This window comes from Lepisma saccharinum, chromosome 9 (genome assembly GCF_977018435.1).
Source record: "Lepisma saccharinum chromosome 9, izLepSacc3.1, whole genome shotgun sequence".
Taxonomy (NCBI): Eukaryota; Metazoa; Arthropoda; class Insecta; order Zygentoma; family Lepismatidae; genus Lepisma; species Lepisma saccharinum.
Window position 1 is genome coordinate 92,544,389 of NC_139237.1, and position 22,603 is coordinate 92,566,991.

The following is a 22,603-nucleotide window of genomic DNA, read 5'->3' on the forward strand; positions in this document are numbered from 1 at the left end:
TGTTCAAAAACTTTGTTTACACCTTAACTTTGTCCACATACTGAACATTCATGTAGACAATGGTTTTCTTGTTTAGTGTTTCAAAAATTTCCACATAGACAAAATTCACATGCAATGTAAATTACATGTCGATCACTTTTTGTACAAAAGTTACGTAATTCAAAATCTCGGTTGCATAACTTCTCAGACACTGTATAAACGGTGCTTCAAAGTAATCTTTTCACCCTAATTTTCAAAATCTAAACTCACGTGCTAACGATATTAAATTCTACAACTTAAATATTAACATTCTATAAAAATTTCCATCAGAAAAATTCTCAATGATAAACTTATTACTTGAATATGTCTTTTATTGATATATAAATTACTTAGAAGATCTATAGAGGAAAATGTAAGATGCAAGAAAATCTGTTTTCAACTAACACAGCAAATATAGACAATTTTAACAAAACCAATCTCCTTCCACAAAATATTAACACAGAATCTAATAATTGCAACTAATATTTTGCACGTGTGTCACTCTTGTTCATATCAATTATGAATGAATCCGAACAAAACATCAGAAAAGAACAGATACTGAATGAATAAATGAAAATGTGTACCTCGCCAAATTATTCTGCATGCAATGTAACACTGGCTATTGTCCCCATCCTCTAGACTCCTGAATAACACTACTGGTGTCATTATAAACAATTTTACATGAGAAAAAGAATAATAATAATATGTTTAAGGAAAGCAACTGAAATATACCTGACAGTGCTACAAAATCGCAATCAACTTAAAATAAATATACACTCAAAGAGAAATTTCAAAAACATCCTAACTTAACAAGATAAAATAAATACAGACAATAGTTTAAAAATATATGAAGTTCAACTGTGTATGTGTTTGCTTCAACATAATTACATAGTTACTTGTAATATTCAGGAGCTTTGTTTATGATCGATCATCAATCTTCCAATCAGGGTCCGAAATTAAGTGTCTTTTGGGTGTTAATGTAATGTTGCAACGAACGTTTTACCACTTATACAGCACCAAGAAAAAATGTGAATAGAATTTCCAATATAAATCGGATACTAGGCACCATGCAATACTAGACATATTTTCGCAACACGTACAGAAAATGTCTCCTGAATGTATGCAACGATGCAGGACAGGTTCATATTTTTAGACTTTCATATTTACTATGTGCGAATTACTCACAAGATTAACAAGATAAATTACAATTTTACTTACTTTTTTTTTGCGAGTATGATACGTTTTCTTCAATTACGACGTTTCGAGAGATAACTTCGCTCTTCTTTAGGTTTCGTTGAATATGGCAGAAATATCCTGACGAAGCAATGACTTTACGAATTGCTTATAACAACGAAACCTGAAGAACAGAAGTTATCTCTTGAAACATCGTAATTGAAGAAAACGTATCATACTCACAAAAAAACGTAAGTAAAATTGTAATTTACATTGTAGGTTCATCTTTGCCATCAGGGTGGAATTGTCCATTGGCATTTTGTGGTCTGATGGTGGGCCTGGGATAGAAAACTGTATCCTGTTGCACTATCAAAACATCAATTGGACACACAACATTGCACATAGAAATGCAAAGTTTTTTTTCCTTCATCAGTCCAATCTTATTGGCACGTTTCATGCAGCTTCAAACACCCCCAGAGATGTGCCGAAAGCAATTATTCACGAGAGAATTTTGTGGAACATAATTGTGACGAGTTGATTATATCTCTCCCCTTACCCACCAAACAAGAGTGGCCCACACAAAACTATATCCGAACATTATTACCATCTTTGTGTTGGGTATAGTTTTCCTTGGGCCACCCTGTACTTTACTAGGAATCAATTACTGCTACTTACTCATTTGTGTTCAGCATCTGTATATTGCAACATTGTTGCTTTACTTTGCATAAGTTCGCACCAATTACGATGGACCCCCTTTTTCCACATATTTTATTTTTATGTTGGATAATGTATTAATTTTTCTAACAATCTACGGATAGATTGGTCATAAAATCAAGATCACACAGCCCTTTGGAATGCAAATATCTCAGGACAAAGCATACAATTTCATTTTTTCCTTTTCTTACTGGAAATAACCTTCAACAGGATAAACATACTGCCTGGATGGTGAGAGACAAATACAATGTAATTCAAGGGAAAGGGGGAAACCTAGTGACTTCAGCCTGATGATGCAAGTTGCAATCCTGAATCTGTTCTGCATGGTTGCATATATACAGGATAGGAAAAGTAAGTTTCTGGGGGATCAATGCTGAAATGGGAATTCAACAAGCAAAACGTCAATAATCAATTCCTTATACGAGTTTCTATCCTATCTAATAATGATGGCACCAATTAGAATCTTTCTCTAACTTTTTGTTCCAAGCTGATAGCTATACATTTCAATAATAAATCACAACATGGAAGAAAGAAAGAAAGTATGCCAAAGGATTTAATTACTAATGCACTTCAAGCTGCATGTTTTCATATTGAAATATTTCTTACTCATTTATCAAATTGCAATAAAAACAAATTTTTAACCAAAGTAAAAAATACCCAATGGACGAGAGAAAACTGCATGAAAATACTTTTATATTTGGTTAAAGAATGGGTGAGCGGCAAACATTTTTGCAAGTGTGAAAATTGCCATATTCCAAATGTGGTAACGCCGATAACAATTACTGGAGCCAAACTTTATGACATGACTGCTGATTTCGAACCCTTTTTAGAACAATGATTATCAACTTCCTGTTTTATATTTAACGAGAACCTTACTGTCTGTATATTATTCTGGTTCTATTTAAAAATACTGCATTTATCTATCATGTGGAGAAAATATCTTAGGTACCACTCAATTTCACCAGAGAGAAAAAGAGAAAAGGATTAGGAAAAACTAAAGTAATCCAACAGCAACAGCTTTGTTGATCAATAAATAGCAAATATAAGGATTTACAGAATTATTTTTACATTTTTTTCACTTACAAAGAGTCTTAAGTATTATGTACCCCTCAAAAAAATTTGCACTAATCCTCATTTCTTTTCCAAAATGCCTTACAGTCCACAATAAAATTATCGTAAGTCTCTTTTATCACATCACCGCAATCACTAAATAATGTTCTTTGCTTTTAACCACAGACAATACTTTGAGCAAAACTATATTTGCAGCAACCTATATATATATAATTTACATATACAGCGCATACGCACTTCCGTCACAGCCTGTATAGTTTATATATTTATATATATATACACACACACACACACTTTTTCCCCTACAAATAAGGTACCCTACTTTCTAAAATAACATTCACAAATATCCCTTTTCCCTCACAAAAGTGTAAAATTCACAAAGTGTAGGAACTACAACTGCAGCTGTAACACTGCACATGCCAATCATTCCAATGCATAAGAGTTATAGAAAAAACATCACACAGTGTATCAATCCTTGTCACACTCCAACTAACAACCTATAAAAATATTGCATTTTTCTTTGATATGTTACAGTATACATGGTAACAAGAAGCAAAGCATGAATTACTGAGTCACGGTGTCCACCAAATGTTTAAAATATTAAAATCTGTGTGAAAATATCTCACTTAGTACACAAAGTATTTCAAAAACTCTGCTTACAAACTGCCCAGTACATTTTGAAATCCGTTTTTCTTTCTACAGTCGTATACGATAAGAGCTTTCCTTAAAAACTTTATCCTACTAGAAGAAAATAAGTTTCATTTCTGTAACCTTCTTATCTTACTACGTGTCACCATTCGTCTCGGAGATCCTGTCCACACAGTTGGATTCCGAGAAGAGACACGCACAGACTTAGGTACAGAAGACTCACTCACAGGCAACAAGCCACCTTTCCTTTTTGATCTGTCCACAGGCTGACTCACATTTATGTTTCTCGAACGTAAAGTCCTCGATGCAAGATTGTGTGTGTTACTCGATCGCAGAGTGCGAGTCGGTTCACTGACTTCACTCACTTCGGATGTCTTCCGAGCCTTCCCGGTCTCCGTTACCGACGACAACAGCAAGGATGATTTCAGTATCTTTACCTCATGGTTCAGTTCTTGCGTTCTCCTCGCCACTTTCTTCTCTATTTGCTTTATCTTTTCGTTAAGCTGTTTATACTTGAGGTGTACATCGTCCCATTGGCCGCAGCCGCTTTTGCCACGGAGCCTTCGGTGAGGCCACGACACCCTCTCATTTTCGGTATCACTGGTGCTGAATTCGTCCTCGGCTGGGCGTTTATCTTCCGATCTAGTTCTTCTCTTCTGACACGGTTCGTATCTTTCGTTCTGGTCACTTGTTTCCACTTTTGCAACACTGTGTCTACGCTTAACACCAATTCCAGCTGTTCCCGAACTACACACTTCATCTGTCGATGCCGGTTTGCTCCCCTTTCCCTTGTCCCTTCCAGGCTTGGCAGCATCCTGAGGAATCACCTTCAACTTGTCCACCTCTTCTATGGAACTTGACACTTCATTTATTTGGATATCTCCACTCTTCTCCTTCAAACTGAACTTGGAAGATGCATCCGTTTTGTCGTCGCTCTTCACATCTTTCACCACCTGCTGATCAGGTGCTTGGGAACCCTGAACGTCCGACTTGCACGAGTGTTCATTTTTCAATTTTGATTTCTGCACAGTCCGTTTCTGGTCGTGTAGTATGCGCGTGACCTCCCTCACCTTGCCACCTTCGCCAGACGAGCTGTCTGGGCTTAGTCTCTCGCCGGCTGCATCTCTGAGGCACTCTTTGCTCGAAGAACTTGCCATGCAGTCCATAGACTCCCCGGTCACGGGATGCCTCGTGAAGATGGCAACTCCACCTTTCGGAACACCCTCCAGAGACTCCGAGGTGCACGGTTCCTCCTGCTGTGAATCAGAAGAATGAGAATGACTAGGCATGTGAGGCGTATTTGCTTCGGTTCTCACTTGGTTTGATGCCATATCCCTCTGTTTCTGTCGTAGAAGAACCTGAAATTAAACATTAACCACATTAGACAGACAAAACTTTTGGAGTTCATGCATTCAATAACCTTTCTTACCTGTATGTAACAAGCAACACAAAATGAACAGTACAACACAACACATTGAAAAGTTAATAAAAAAACAGTTAAGTTTTTCTATTCCATGCTGCTGTTATTCATGAACATAGTAGGCAACCAACCTTTAAAATAATGAACTTGACAAGTTTCTTTTTAAGGCTCGACTGGACCTTTGGGCAACGCAGGACCAGGTTTTTTTTTCTTCATCTCCTTTCAAAAAACTGCTATGACACTCCAAAATCCGAAAATTACATCTGCTTAGAATTCCTCCCAGAGCATTCATGTCATTCTCTGTGTGTTTTGCTTTCCCTGTTGTGTAGATATCATCAATAGTTTAATACACTTATGTAATCACGAAAGATAATACCTAGGCAACAGAGTAAGCAAACCACATGAAAATTCAAGTGAATGCTTTAGAAGAAATTCTAAACAGATGTAGTTTTTCACATTTTGGAATATCATAGCAGTTTTTTTGTGGAAAAAAAAAAAGAAAAAAAAAATCGCTCGAGGCCTTAAAAGCTCACATAACCACAATTGAATATCAGAAAATAATACATTAAATGTTCCTATTAAAGTGTTTTTTTTATTCCTGCTGCAATGTTTTCTTCCAGAACTGTTTCAAGTGACTAATGTAGACAATACAAGGTACAGTCACGGACAGTGCTGGTTGTAATGATTCCATTGAAAGTCAATGCATTCATTACAACCCAGAACTGTCCGTGACTGTACACACAAGGTTGCGTGTACATATCTGGGTTTCTGGAGAAGCAGGATGAAAAAGACTGCAGAAAAATAACCAGTCTAATAGTAACATTTACTGTATTATTTTGTAACTTCCTGTCAAAATGATGACAATATGCATCAGTTCTGAAATTCCCAAATATTTGGCACTCATTATCTTTCAAGGATTCTGCATATTTTATTGTTCATTTGGTGTACTGTTATATATAGGTAAGACTGTATTCACATACAACTTTCAATCAGAAAATAAAGAAGAGTTGGGATGTAAACCAAACTATTAATCGTCTTACTTGAATTGAGGGTGTGAACACTCGTTCAACAATTTCCACATACAGTGCAATATATGGACAAAAGAACCTATCAATAAATACAATAAAATGTAGAATAGATTTTCCAAGTTTTCTACAACTTATACAAAATGTTCAGTTTTTGATGCAGGAGTCACTGCTGGCTGGGAGAGGGGTATGGTGGAACACCAAGTTTACATTTTTCCACATTTTATGTTCTTTCACCTTGGTCCCCTGAAAAACGTAAAATTAAGGTTTCACTGTAATTATGCATAGCATGTGTTTGGCAAGTGTGTGTGTTGGAGCTATTGGAGAAAGGAGCATTTCTGGTTGTATATTCTTGGTAATCTGTACACGTGTGTTGGTTTAGCCATAACTTGAGGAAGTTTTTGCATTTTTTTCTCCGTAAGGAATGCATGGCAATATTAAAATTCTTATTTACCATATTTTTCAAATATTGTGTCCAGGTTAATAATCAACTTGAAAAATTGCTTCCACTTGCAACATGGGGAGAACGTCATACTCTCTTGCATACTGGGGTTTTATTTTAGTAGCAGTTCCCATTCCGACGATATTGAAATAAACTGTCACTCCTTGTCTTGCTGGATTACAGTGAAATGTTTCATGTAATATGAAATATATTTACGGACATGTTAAGTCCAATTTGTGTTCAGCTATACTAATCGGAACTCGACCTGCAGTTTAAATAGGGAACTGTGCAATGTTCTTCCACTGGGAATTGAACATGCAACTCTCTGACTAGATACGAGGGCAAATCTTTGCACCTAATTTTTTTCTAGCTTGTTATAAGTGTTATTACATAAGCGAGATATACGAGCGATGCAGTAGGCTTTTCTTGGAATGGCCCTATTGTAACTTCTGATTTTTTCCACGGCACGGCCCTGTTATCAGTTGGCAAAGATGGCCGGAGTGCTCAGGAAGTTCATGCCAGATGAGCAGCAAAGTGTTATTAGTTTTTTTATGGTGCAAAGGACACACAGCCTCAGGAAAATGGAGCCAGTGTATGGGGACAAACTACTGTTCCACACTCCCCCATCTATGAGCAGCCATTAGGAAAAAGCGTCAGCGTATTCATGAAGTGAGCAATGTGATCTTCCTAAATGACAATGCGAAACCCCCACGTGGCGAAAAAAACAATCGCCAAACTTCAGTCATAAGGGTGGGAGATTTCTTGGCAGGACAGAGGTTCACGAAGGACACCGAAGTGCAGCACTTTGTTCGTCGTTGATTCAGCGATCAGCCGGCCACCTTCTATGCAACGGGCGAAACTTGTGGTACAAGTGCCTCAACAGGTGTGGTGATTATGTGGAAAAATAGCAAAAAGTACGTAGAAGATCGTTTTTCTTTTATGGTTTGTAATCTGGCAATAAATAGTTAACTGCAAAGACTTTTTGATTTGCCCTCGTATAACAATTGGATGTGATTAGTTTCTTTCTTTTTCTTTCTTCAATGAATGTTACACTATCCTACATTTTTTAAATAATTTTACGCTGTGACCGCCTAGCAATTCTCGTAGCACTGCTTGCAGCTGGAGAACAGTCGTGATCAACTTCCTTACTAGGATTTTTGCCTTTCAGGCCTTAAACATAATACTCTGTCAGGGGTTCCCAAACTTTTTCGTTCACCGGTGCCCTTAGTGTTTCAAGATTTTTCCACGGCACCCAAGTCAGAATGTAGTCCTATCTAACACTTGCAACACTCCGTTAGTGTGGTTAGGTTCCTTGCCTCAAGTTTAAAAAATTAACACATATTTCAAATTCAGAAAAAAATTATGTGTAAAAAATACTAAATAAGCACATATTTGGAAGTTAGTGTAATTTCACTGAAAACATTGGAACATTTCGTGGGGTCCCTGTAACCCAGCCGCGGCACCTCACACACATTGGGAACCACTGCACTAAGTGATCGAAAGTTCCAAAATAAAGTCTCAAGTTGGTGATTTCAAGTATTTATATGGTTTCACATGCAAAACATGCTGCAAATTATTCCAAAACAACGAGATCAACATGCATCGAAGTAGTTACAATCCCAGTGTCCATCAGAAGCAGCCACAGAATACCTCTACTCTCTTTTATACAATGTGATCGCGAATATGGCTTTTCTTCACATTGTTCGCAAAGTTATAATTTGCACAGGGTGATTGAGCTTGTGTAAAATTAATTTTTATACAATGTTTTAGAACTGAACATCTAATGATCTGTCATAACAATATCATACAGACCTGTGCACGTGGAGGTCCAGGTGGATCTAACATGACCGTAACAACGCTGGTGTTATCTGCACGCAGTCTCGTGGCAGTCCACTTCTCTAAGGCTCCATCAACCAGCTTTTTGGAAGGATTAGTCCAAGTACGGCCCTGCAGAATCAATGACTATGTTCAGAATATTATGGCAATATTATTATTGATATTTCAATAAAACCTCTTACATAATGTGCCGGCAACATTTTAGTTAAACACCACACAAAACAAATAAACAGCACGGCAACACACACTTTATTTTTGATTTCATTACAGATAGAAACTTTTTTCAGATATTCTGTGAAGTATGTAGTTGTGTAGAACCTTGATCAATTACTTAACAAAACTGTGGATAATATGTATATATTTTCTACTTCACTAAGTTATGAATGAAGGATAAAAAAATTAGAACATTTTAGGTTTGAAAAGATGCATTGCTGTTCCGATGGTGAATATAATCACAAATTTAATTTCAAAACTATCTTAAAAACAAGATGGAATCACAACACACACCTTGGATTACCAAGAAATACATTCAACTATCATTTTACCTAGTTTTTTCCACACAAAATTGGTGCAAAATACATTTTATGAATAGGAGAATTTTGCATAATTACATTCTGAATATGTGTTGAAGCAATCCTTTGCATCCTATGACACTTAGTATTGAATATTTTTATAAAGTATGGTATTAATACACTTATCTAAAACTATAAAAACGACAATGTGTGTGTAATTTCACACACTGAGCTTCCAGTATAAATGAAGATCAGCATTCTGTCATTCGTTTTTAGCTCATTTGGAGTTTACCTTGTATAGCACTAAGGCAGTGTAGAATAGAGCATCTCTTCACCTCAAATAAATATATATGAACTCTTGTAATCTATTTGACAGAATACATTTCAGAGTGTCTACCAAAATAACAATTCCAAAATTCTAGATTTATTCCTGACCTTTCTTTTCTTTTTCTTAACATTTATTTAATCAGCCCTTACTGAAGTATAGTTGGAAATTAAGAAAATATATATTTTTATTCAATGGAAAACCCCTACCACAAGACCGATTGAGATAAAAACTGAAGATGTACTTTAACAACAGATTTCGACTTCATCCTGGATAGGAAATTGCCACATTACTTTAATAATATTTTATATAACTCCAAGCATATAAGAATTTAATTCTTGAGAAACAAAGCGAAAAAATCTTAACCACAACACAATACAATTTCAGATTTCCAAATATTCTATTTTATCAAATCTCATTATATGTATATACAAATGTAAATTCACTATACTATATAAAAAAGCAAAATTTCTTGAAAAAGAAATTTCTGCACTGGTAAATTAAATTATTTGTTACCTTTTGTTTAGGTACACATTGGAGGTATACTATGAAGAAACTTGAGCAAAAGAGTGTAGGCTTAATCAAGACAAACCCAAACTGAGCTACTGAGCCATCCCAGATTTTTTGTTTCCATTAATTTACACGCATGGAAAATGTCTTACAGTGATACACAAGAAGATACGTTGCCTTGGCACTAAGGTTAGCTTAGTAGGGAGAGCAATGGCACCTAGCTTTGAGTCCTGCACTTTTACCAAAATTATTTGTATTTGGTTTTCTAACATTGCTTTCCTACTTGTTTATGTTTATGATCAGAGAAAAGAACATCATGCACAAAATTATCATAGATATTGAAAAATCTTTATGATATCATTACTTACTATCGGATTAAAAATTATAGTTACTTGATTTTGGACTCCAATTAAAAATTAATCAGTAGACAAACAAAAACAAGTTAAATCAACATTTAGCTTATTCAATTCTGCATTAATCGATTCTAACCAATCTTTTTTGAGTATGCCTTATATTTTTTATAGGCGTGAGAACAAAAAAAGGGCAGGTTTCTTCGAGTTTTGCAAATGATTCCTCTCTTTGAAATTCTGTAAATCAAAAACTAGTAGGGTGCAGGCAGAATGGTTTACGCAATTATTAATTTTCGGGTTCTCAAAATTTCTTATTTAACGTTAACGTTAACGTTATTTTCAATTTTGCCACACAACTTTTCCTTGGTATTGGGTAGCCCTACAAATTCAATATTGATTTTTCTTTTGAAGCTCTTTGTATCTGTTTTTAAAATGCATTATCATTGTCAATTTTTAATGCAAAACCGATTTTATACAATTTTTATTCAGCGGAGTAAAACTCTACGTAGAACATAACAACACTGCACACAGCGGTGTCTGTTGAACCATGGAAACTTCAGGCTGGCACTGCGAGTCAATACTTGCATTGTTGCCATGGTCCACGTACAGTTTTACTCCGCTGAATAAAAATTGTATAAAATCGGTTTCGCAAAATAAATTGACACTGATAATGCATTTTGAAAACAGATACAAAGAGCTTCAAAACAAGACTAATGTTGTAAAAAAAAAAAAAAAAAAAAAAAAAAAAAAAAAAAAAAAAAAAAAAAAAAGGTTGTTTCGCAAAATTGAAAATAACGGTTTTTTGATAAATTTTGCAAACCTCTCAGGTTTTTAATAATTGTGTTTAAAACCTTTCTGCCTGTAACCTACTAAAAGTTCATAACGAATGGACAACCCATTTTGGATTTACAGAATTTCAAAGAGGGCGATCACTTGCAAAACTCCAAAAACCAGTTTGTCTACAGGTTAATTTTTTATCGGAGTCAGAAATCGAGTATCTATAGTTTTTAATTAGATTATAGTGAAATTTGTGGCTTAACCTTTAAAGTTGCGTGGCACTTATGCAGTTTTTACCTCTGTCCCAGGCCATTTAAACGAGTTTTGTAAGGTTTAGCAAAAATCGTTGTAGCTTCCTTCCTATGGCAGATAATTTAGTGAAACAAGAAACATTTTACTAAGAATAAAATGTACCTTGACATAGAAAAGATGAAGTGTTGCTATCTGTATGTATTTGTTATTATTCGTGGCTTCAAATGTGAAAATTGAAAAAAGAAAAGACAAAATTTTGCACCCACCCCCCCCTCTCTGTTGAGACATGGGACATGAAGAAATTCTATGTCCTATTTGCAACCATATGTCTACATTATAATTCAATTTGTTCCTAATCCATTTTGCCATCAGAGGGGGAAGGGAAAAAAAAACAAGTGCAGGAGTAATTTTTTTTCCAAATCATCTAGCCGTATAGCCGAACTCATGTTCGCACAACACACACACAAAAATTAAAAAAATAACTCTCGCTACACTCCCACGACGATCAAAACACGAAAAATATCTCACTCCACTCGCAAACACACGCACATTACCGAAATGCCTCTGTGAACTCAAATGAAGCATCCTTTTCAAAATAAAAGGAACAGTAAGCTGGCAAAATTACAAGTGTTATTTTTAGCCCAGATCCTACCTCTTACTCCCCCCCCCCTTTCATTTTTCTTTTGAAGGAGGATTGGTTGTCTCTTTTTTGTTGCTATGACAACTCTGGTTCTACTGATCAGAAAAAAATCTAGGGACAGATTAATTGGTACTCTGATATAGGCATACAATGTATTGGCAAAATTACAGATAATTTTACTGATCCGATATACCTATAAATATCTTACCATCCCTACAAGTTAGTGCAATACTTTGCCATTTTGTTATAATATTTACGGACACAAACATATAATTTCCATTCTGTAATTTATTTTTACGCAACTGCCTAAATTAAGGATGGACAAATCCATATATAAAAATGTTTGCATATTCAAACTGTTTTATCGTTTATACATTTTACGGGCTATCCACTAATACTTTTATTCCGCAGGTTTGTATTCTATTGTATGGATTTTCTACAAATCTTTTATCAAATCTGTACTATCCAGATTTTGTGACCACCCCTAGTCTAAATAAGCAGTTTCTTTTGCATTGCAAAAGCTTAGTTCATCAGGTAATATACATTTATTAAGGTGGTCAATAAATTTTATATCTGTAGTTGATCGGTATTGACCAAACATTTCATATCAACGAAACTTACGTGACTTCCTTCCTGTGACAAAACATGCTTCTCATTGTGACGTTCTGCATTCAACACAATATGCACAGCTGCTTCGGGTGTTAGCATATTCCAAAGTCCATCAGTCCCCAAAATGAGACATCTGTGTTTCACTACATCAACAGGTATCACTCTAACATCTGGTTCTGGCGACACCACAAACTGGTCACGGGAGGAATTGTAACTCCAAAGATCACCTGTGGGACAACCAACAATATAGTAATGTTCTTCTTAAAATAACAAATCAAATCAAAACCATGCACATGACACTGTTGTCGCTAAAACCCACTAATATTAGCCACAATAAGTCGGTAATTCCATGGAATGATGGTAAGTATTCTACAATGACTACAAAGGTAATGTGGAGAATGAATTGTCTTGTTGATCATCAAGTGCATCATCACTCTTCATCCAGGAAATCTTATCTTGTTAGCCAGTATGAGCGAAAATTTTATAAATTATTTCTGGATGTCGGTTATGAGTAAATGGAGAACTAAATTTGGATTGGCGAAATTTGTAATGCTTACAATGATGTGGGTGGTGCACAGAACACCTACAAAAATAATTAGAAACATTTGGTTAGTTCCACTGAATATGTACGTGAATATACAGGGTGTCCACAGAAACATAGCTCCTAAACTATATGAGATAAAGACATGCAGTTTTTTGCAACGTGTTCTACAGCTCTCAAAGTTTTAATAAGTAGTGATATTTTATTATTATTTTTTTAATTTTTCTTTCTTGTTTTTTTGCAGATTATGTTGTGAGCAACAATGACGACAGCACAGGAGAAGGCACAATGTGTGTAGGATGCTGAGTCTGGTAATTGTAAATAAAACTTTGAGAGCTGTAGAACACGTTGCAAAAAAACTGAATGTCTTTATCTCATATAGTTTAGCAGTTAAGTTTCATTGTAATGGTAGCAGGACTTTGTGGACACGCTGTATATCTGAGATTCATTCATTTTATAATGGAACAATTTACTGGAGTGAAACTTAATTTTACACATTTGAGGGGAAGAAAAAATGCAAGATAGTAGCCACGATCCACTGTATTTGTTAGACATAAATTTTATAGCAGCAATTTATTGGCTGTGAAAATGACATGTTCCATAACATCTCTGTTACGGTTGGGAGTGATGTCAACTCTATTTGGGTTTCTTATTTTTCAGCATTTTCCTGTTTATATACACAAAATATGAAGATTAGGGTCTGGGACTTCTTGTTATAACTAGACCTCGGATTTTAGATTTTTAACCTATTTTTTCCATTGCAGATAAATACAAATTAACAAGTTATGTCAGCGTTTCATTACAAAATGCAACAAATGATGAAGTTTTAGTACCATTTTTTAGGTTTTTATATATCTTTTTAGGTTTTACAGAATTTTTGTAGCTCACAGAGCTATTTACTCAGTTTGGTGATGAAACAATTCAATGACATGTTTTCTGTTGATTTCCCTCCAAGTGTATGATGTTTTTCAAAGCTCTAAACAAAACAAAATGTCTGACGCACAGGCGGCAAATAGAGGGCCAGTTCTTCACTTTCATTTTGTACCTGCACTATGGATTCTTAATGCTAAGCCTTGTCTTCTAAGAGAAAATAAACCGTTCTTGCCACTCCGGCACCCAATCGCCTCTACTTCCTGAACAGTCCAAGGTGTAAACTCCTAATCCGTAAGGTCTTGCTCACTTTCGGTCCTTTTGTGGCATTCACACCTTGCGAAGTAATGTGTCAGCATTTAAATTTGCACCACATACTATGTTTCTGTTGAAGGTAATATTCAGCATAAAATGATCCTCACAGACAAAAGGAGTAGTTTGATTGTTGATAACATGAAAAAAAGATTCAGGGTGGTCACTAGGGTCATGATAAAATTCAAGTATAATTCCAGGTTTTCAAGGCATACTTTCCAAAATTCAAGGCTACAAGCAGATGTTTTCTCTTTTCTCTATGCCAACCTTATGTATTATCAACCCCCCCCCCCCCCGCCCAACACACACAAATATATTAACAACAAAGGATCTGTGTGATTCCATGTACCAAAAAATTTACTTAACTTCAAGATATCTTATTTTGAAATAATCTTCCGTCTGTCAGATAGATTGTTCTGCAAAAGACGCTAAGAAAGTGAAAGAATCGAGAACATTCTCTTTTTTTTTTCCATGCAACTTTCTTTTTAGTCTTAATTGGATTTGGATTAATAATAGTTGCAATTTTTCACGTCTACGGAGAAAAAATGGAACAGAGAAAACAACTACTCTTTGTTTCATGTTTTACCAAAATTCACACATAATTCCCAGAGACAATAATTGGCGTATAATTCCCAGTATTCAAGGTAGTCCAAGTAAGTAGCCACCTTCATATTGTGGACCAAATTATACATACAGTGGTTCATTTTTCATATCGACAAGTTCTTTGCTAACAGCACAAGCATAGTTTTACAATAATTTGTGGATAATTTCAAAATGATGTAAATAAATGAAAATTTGGTTAGAAAATTAATATTTGTTTGTTACATATACCTATTAAAATTTCTTATGGTTCTTGTGACATTTTGTTTTTAATTATTGTACCGAATCAGTAATTTTCAGAAATGTTGTACCAATTTTAGGATTTTTAGAGCCTAAAAATCCGAGGTCTAGTCATAACACATTTTCTATATACCATCGGATCGAGTAAGGAGGTGAGATCTTTACACATCTCATGAAAATCAGTCGAAATAGGCATATTTTGAAATTTTTTACCAATTTCGCATTTATACAACATATTTCTGTGTAATTTTGTAATTGTCTTCCATATAATCGGTTGTTTTATAATTTATTCTTCGTACCTTTAGCACAACGGATAGTTCATATTACCAATGTCAGGATTACAGATTACAAACGAAGAAATTAAAAGCAGATGATGTCTTTTCTTAGCAACTAATACAGAACAATAATATCCCCTCTTATAGTGAGCTGCCAATTATGCTTTAGTTTTCACAAAGGTGTAAATTGGACATAAGCCTAATAGTAAAGGAAACTTAGGATAATTGCAGAGAACCTCACGATATTTTCCCACTACATTCTTCGGTTAAAGGATTCTGACTTCATTTAATACCCCACTCCCAACCCTAGTCGCTGGAAGATACTGACATCCTGTATAATGAGAAATTCTAAAGTACTGTTATGCATATTTTACAGGACATACAGTACAGGGCCCTAGTGATGATCAATTTGAAAGGAGTACAAATGAGGATATGAAATGAATAGAAGGCAAAATGTGCTTCCTCTGGTCAGATATGTTTATTTGGGCATCAAATAAATTTTGGGAAATGCTCGGCTGAACCCACTCCTGGACAAGAAAATGAACCTTAACTTATGCTTACCTAAGGATCGTGCTACAGCTAGGAAAGGTATTTCATCAATATGCGTGGAACGACGAACAGGTCCCCTGTGTCCGAGGCGTGGTCTATTCCAAACAACTCTAGGCACTCCAGACTTGCAGATCACTTTTCCACCCGACTGCAGGATTCTCTCAGTTTCTGCCTCACATTCGGGTTTATGGTCTCGAGTAAGAGGGCGAGCTTTCCATGTGCTGTCCCCTGCAAAGTAAAGAACACTTTCGTGAATAAGGTAAACCACGGGAGTAATGAAATGGGCAAAAACCATACAAATAAGGCACATCAAAAACAAGGACCAGGGAGGGTATGGAAACACAGTGAACATTTTTAGCTGTAAATAACTGAAAATGGTCCAGATCAATTGCTATAGTCTCTCAGAGCCACACTGTAAAATCACAAAAGTTGATGAACATTTTGATGAATTTTGTCTACAAATATAAAAAAATTCTTGACTTTTTCATCAGTTTTTTGTTAACCGTTATTTATTAAATTGATCCCTACTTAGATAAAGTTGGAAATTAACAATTAAGAAACTAGATATTTATTTAAGAAAAACCACTACCAAAAGGGTTGATATCATCCAGGCAATACATCGCAATATTGAAAAAATATCACCCAGGCAATATCAACTTGATATATCGTCACGATATTTTGTTGTATCATATCTTCCGTAACAATATTTCCTTGACGGTATATCGTCCATCCCTAAATCCTAAGAAAATTATCCCCAACTGCACACTTGCCTTCATCCTGGTAGCCCAAAACAACAGCTGAATCGCCAACATGCCCAACGTAAATTTTCCCTCGTCTTATAAAAGCAACGCTGGCTGTAGTTCCTGATGTGCTGGGAAGACCAGAAGCAGTTTTTGGCCACGTTTCTGGAATAAAGAAAATGCAATATAGTTAAAGACAAAATGCAGAAAACTTACATACACAAGAAATGGAAGACAGGTATACAGCAAGATGTTAAAAACCAGAGCATTTTGAGGATGAAACATGGTTCAATTTTGTTTACTGAAGCTGTCATCGTACTCTTGTTGCTGACAAGATTCAACGTTGCTTGCTGCGTACATACTTGACCTGTGACATGAGAACTAGTGACCCCAAATTCCAGAACAAATTCACCAGGGTAGGGAGGGGGTCCCCTGGCATTCTACTCTTAAATAAGGTCAAAATGAAAGTCCTTGAGACACATTCCCCTGTACTCTCTAGGTTTAAACATGCCATTTGACAAAAATAGGCTTCGGTGTCAGAAAGCTACTACAATTATCTGAACATTTGCGAAAGCAAATCACATGAAGATTCAAATTCTAGAAGGAATGCAAACATACACACATACACATATATATATATATATATATATACATACATATTTTTAGATCACAGAACATTAATTTTTCTCTTTACTATGAAGAATTATTGTTTGTTAGTAGTGTCCAAGGAAGAGAAGGGACGGGCACGTACAGAGCGTTCCCTGACATTCACTATGAGACTCGGCGGCAAGCAGCCCGGCATCAGCACTCGTCTTTCCCGGTGAACGGGTCCGCGACAGTCTGTTTTTTTTTTTTTTTTTTTTTTTCGCTCTCTTTCCCTTTCTGTTGACACTGCAGACTGACACCAGTATAATCCTCCCTCGGAAGTTGTGTTGAAGATTGTGGCTTAATATGGCACCTCAAAAGTTTACATTACAATAAAGGATTTATCTTGTCGAGTGTAACTTCGGGAAAAGGAATTGTGGAGAAGTGCGACTACGTTTTGCAACAAAATTTCCTGGTGTTCCCGTTCCACATAGGACCACTATATTAAACCTCGTAAAAAAGTTTAGAGTAACAGGGTCAGTTCTGAATAAAAGTGGAAAGAAAAATGGGGAAATCTAAAAAATAAAGTATATAAAGACAATCCGCACACCATCCGTGAGTTAAAAGAGAGTATTGTACGAGAAATCGGGAGAATTACAGTAGACGAACTTGCACGTATAAATGCCAATTTCCTTCGGAGGTGCCAGGAATGTGTTGCAGCAGAGGGACATCATTTTCAACATCTTCTATCTTCAAGGTTAGTACGGAATATGAAAACTGTAATTTTCATAGCAGACTCTACAGACTGTCACGGACCCCGTTCGCCGGGAAAGACAAGTGCTGATGCCCGGCAGCTTGCCGCCGAGCCTCGTAGCGAATGTCAGGGAATGCTCTGTATATTTTAACATAGGGGCACAAAGTCGTGTATTATTCCACAACGAGCATATTTTAAACTAAATTGATTAATCAAAATACGTTGCATAAACCATTGTTATAAGTTACCAAAAATTCTTAGAAAGAAAAAATAGCATATGTTCTTGCACACACTGGTTCAGATAAAGTGGACATATTTCAACTGTCAAACTCTGTAAAGTGTGACACTTCATGAGAACAGGAGTGCTACAAAGAAAACAGGCAGTGTTGCTTGGGTCGTCCATAATCCAAGTGACAAATGTACTATGCAAAATCTTGATGTTCTTTAACTTCAATGTCCTTCATGATTTTTTTTTCAGACATTGATCCACTGTACTGCCTCGAGAATTATGTTGATTCTTTTAATCAACAGATTTCAATGTTTTGCATAACATAAAATTAGTTCCGGCATGTGGAAAACATAAAAAATTGATATATTTGATCCCAAAAAATGGACCCCGTAAGTAAAAAACCTGCTATTTCATAGTACTTTCGCCACTTTTTATTAGTAAATTAATTTATATGGACACTAAAATAGCGAAAGAACAAGTCAAAAATATTATCAGTCCCACTAACAATGCAAAATTATAGTTGTTCTTATAGAATGTCGTGTCGGCTGTTCTGCTTCACGGTAAGGTAACATGCTAGCTTACTTTACTTCACAACGCACGAGGTAAAAACAACTGAAAACATTCATAAATCAATAAAATTTTTAACTTTCTCAAGGGGATACAGAGCACAAGGATACCTTTTTCCCCCTCTAGTGTAATGCATAGATTGTTCAACTATTGTGGGTACCCTTGACCCTCTGTACCGGTAACGGTTCAGATTGTTCTAGGATTTTTTCAAAATTTGAACCTTCCTTAAGATAATGAGCAATGTTGGATTCCAAAAATGTAGCTATTAATGGTGATAAAAAAAACTTAAAAAATACCTTACGCAAGCATGTTTTTTGGAGCGATTTTACAATACAGGGAATTTCTCCATTTTGTTTGAAATTCGGCATACTCACTAATTTTGGCCCCCTAATCACGAATCTGCAGTCAAAATTTGGCGCTCACACGTGGAAATAGCAAAATAATCGAAATTAAGTTCTTATTTCCACACCCTCGATTTCCGAATTTCCCGCCGGTTCCGGGCTCCGCCCCTGGGGTAATCGACTTACCGCCCCCAACCGCTATCGCGGCCCCGCCTCCGCTCCGCTCCGGCTACCCGCCTATATCTATAGACTCCCTGTTAAGGGCATGTTAGAAATTGGCCGGATTCACCTGCCCCCAAATAAGCGCGAAATTTATACGTGAGCACCAAATTTTAAGTGCAGATTCGTGATTAGGAGACCCAAATTAGTAAGTAACCGAAAATTCAAACGAATTGGAGAAATTCCCTGTATTGTTAAATTATACCTGTTTTTTTTCCGACAGGCAAGTTATTTTCTGTTTATAAGGGTAGCTACGATTTTTTGATTATGAAATTCACTGACTTTTCCAGTTTTTTCAGACCAGAAATGAAATTTTTCCAGACATGTTTGTAGTCATTATTTTTGCTTCTGAACCTCATGTTTATCAATAAAATATGCAGGCACGTTAATTATTATGAATATAAATATACACAGTTATTAGCTGAAAATTTACCAAGCGATTAATACAATGTTATTGAGTACTATACTCACTTGGGCAAGTGAATATAGTACTCAAAACGACTTTCCACACAAGCAGCTATAAAGGTTAGGATTGGTACTTCGCGTAGTTATTTCCGATGTGTTCTTTCGCTATTTTAGTGTGCATACAAACAACTTTTACTAACAAAAAGCGGTGAAAATACTCTCAAATTGCAGGTTTTAACTTACGTGGGCCTTTCTTTGGCATCAAATATCTCAGTTATTTTTGCTTTCCTAAAGTTGGAATCACTTTTACATTACGTAAAACATTCAAATCTGTCTATTAAAAGAAAATTTGACGTAATTCTCGAGGGGGCTCAATGGGTAAACGGCGCCCTATTGTGCTCACAAACAAAATTTTGTGTCACTTGCTACAAACTTGAACAGCCCCATTACTGCGTTGGGTACGTTAAGCACGTAAGTTCACTGCTTTCTTTAAAAAATATTTGGTAACAGTTTCATACATAGGAGACACATTTCTTCAATTTTACACAAGAAACTACTTACGGAAATGAGTTTCTCCAAGGTTTACAACGTTCGTCAAGGTATTTCATTTCATCGTGGAATATATTTGACCAGGAAATCATATTTTTCAAGAGAAATATCTCACCGACGCACAATTGCCATTGCTTTCATTTGCTTGCCCTACGACAACAGGATGCTGCGTACGTTTGATGATGTAAGCCCCTGTCAGAGTTGCAACCCCCCCTTTTTTTACTATTCTTGCCTAACCTAACCTAACCTTATCGCAAATTGTTCGTGGGTCTATCCATCAGCTACCTGTGCATAATGTATAATTTTCACCGGTGACGAACACGATAGTAGGTACTTTTCGGTGATGAAGGTTGAAACACTGCATACCCACAAATTGAGTCAAGATGTGCCCGCCATATTGTGTGTTCCGGAAGCGAAGAAAGGAATAAAAAAAAGCACTCAGAATGTTGTGTTTGTTTTCGTGTAAAACGCCTAATGGCACCTTGAACTATGTTCCGCAATACACAATTGGTAAGTACGAACCATGCGAAACACAAAATATGCGATTTTAATGCATCTCCGATCTATGAAACTGGTACCAAATATTTATTTTCTCACTCCTTTAGAAGGGTGTTCAAAAGATTTAACTCATGAATCAATGTCAATCAGCAAAATAGGTCGAAAATTTCAATAAAAATCTAAATTCAACATCATGTAGTGCAAAAATTGTAAAGTTTCGGAATAGTTGAATGCTAATAATAAAACCGAGAATAGTTTCGCACTTTTAACAGTTTTTGATATTGACAAAGAAACACCAAATCTTCAAAATGTAAAATTAAAAATAGCATATAGAACACTTACACTAGACTTCACTTACTACTTTTATAAAAATAATGTTATTTTCTGTAAGTCACATGTATCATGTGTGTGACGTATTTTAATGGACATTTAGCTGTACGTTCACTCTAATCTTCAGCAAATATTCCGGGGCGTAGCCGTTGTCCGTTAACTGCCAACGACCCGTAATCATTACATAAACATTAGACGTACTTCTACCATGAACATACAAAATCATCAGAAATATCAAGAATATGAACTCAGTTAAAATACACGTAATTAAGAGAGTAGTATCGTTGTTAACATTCCATAAACATTAGAAAGTTGTGTGAAAGTCCGTTAAATGATGTCCATCTCAAACTTACCCAATTCTTTCCACATAGCATAATGCGTAGAAACAAAACCATCATGAATGGCTTTCAATACATTCTCGTCCTTGTCTGACCAAAAATTCTTCTGGCTTACAATGGAATCCATCAAATGTTCCTTTGCAAACATAGCTGCTTCCCGTCCGCCATGACCATCAAATATTCCGAAGAATGCATATTCCAAATCTTTCTCGTCTTCAGTTTGTTGATATGCTACAGAAAACATATCTTCCATGTACTTACGCCCGCCTTGATTACAGTGGCCCGTGACACGTAAATTAACCCCTATACTCGGTGCCATTTTTCACTATTACTTAAAACTGCATACGTCCTCGCATTACCCAACGGAAACATCCGCCATTATAAAACCTACGTCGACCTGTTTCATGTTCGGTTTGAAATCTATTGGCTCTCGTGAACTGACGTCAGGTAACTGTCAAACATGTAAAAATACGCTCAAACAACTCAACGTTCAGTACCCTTTCTCAACAGTTGCCAATGAGGCGATTTCGCACAAAATGAAATTACGCATTTTGTAACATTGATTACAGAACAGGTAAATTCTAAAACTATTAAAATTATACCATTATTAACAGGAAAATATACAGGGCCCATCACAACAGCTACCGTATGTATAGCATAATTCGATTTCGGGATTCCTGAACTGTTGGGAAAACAGTTCAGAATCGCGGCTACTGTAAGGACAGAATGATCAAGGAAAGAAGTGGCGTACCGGCGTATGCAAGGAGAACTGATGGGCTCCCGAAATTTTCAGAAAAACAAAATGTTCAATTGAAAATCATTTAAGAACTCGAAAAAAGAAAAGTATAAATGCAAACCCCCTCAAAATTTACCCCGGTTACCATTGTTGTCTGCGAATACAATTTCAATAGAATCAAAATCTACAAATGTACGAAATATTTTATTGTGTATCCCGCTTCATAGGTCGAAGACTCAAAAAGAAAGGAAATAAATATATAGAATCTGCGAACGTTAGCGAAGTGGTGTGCTTATGTTGTGTCAATACATGTATTCGTATCGCGTTGGTCATGATCTGCCTATGCGAATTAATGGTAACTTAAGGTGTAGAGTCTACAGACGTATCCTATAAAAACTTGCGTGATAAGAAGGGACCTCGATTTTTCGGTGTTATTTTCTTACAAAAGTGACGATATTTTCCCAAAAATTTGCGTTTTTATTTTAGCATATTTTATGTATTTTAAGTTGTAGGTCATGTGGCCTATGCCTGTTCCTGGCAAACTATTTTTGAGGAATATTTATTTTCCACTATTTCTCGCGCGACAAATGCCGATGTTATGGC

General features: G+C 35.9%; 1 protein-coding gene across 1 annotated transcript; it reads right to left on the reverse strand.

Annotated features, from left to right (window-relative positions):
* Window positions 1-944: 944 nt before the first annotated feature.
* Window positions 945-21,669, reverse strand: Pp2C1 (protein phosphatase 2C). The gene is made up of 6 exons (XM_083128622.1): window positions 21,280-21,669; window positions 16,480-16,614; window positions 15,722-15,937; window positions 12,335-12,549; window positions 8,324-8,458; window positions 945-4,982 (listed from the first exon to the last, which is right to left on the reverse strand). Exons 1-6 carry the CDS (start codon window positions 21,581-21,583, stop codon window positions 3,735-3,737), a joined length of 2,253 nt encoding a protein of 750 aa, XP_082984748.1. The 5' UTR covers window positions 21,584-21,669; the 3' UTR covers window positions 945-3,734.
* Window positions 21,670-22,603: the final 934 nt, after the last annotated feature.

Coding starts and splice junctions, on each gene's coding strand:
- Pp2C1 (XM_083128622.1), bottom strand. CDS start 21,583: ATGGCACCGAGTATAGGGGTTAATTTACGTGTCACGGGCCACTGTAAT. Junction 16,615..21,279: donor TGCTATGTGGAAAGAATTGG/GTAAGTTTGAGA, acceptor TCTTTATTCCAG/AAACGTGGCCAAAAACTGCT. Junction 4,983..8,323: donor CTGGACCTCCACGTGCACAG/GTCTGTATGATA, acceptor GTTTAATTTCAG/GTTCTTCTACGACAGAAACA.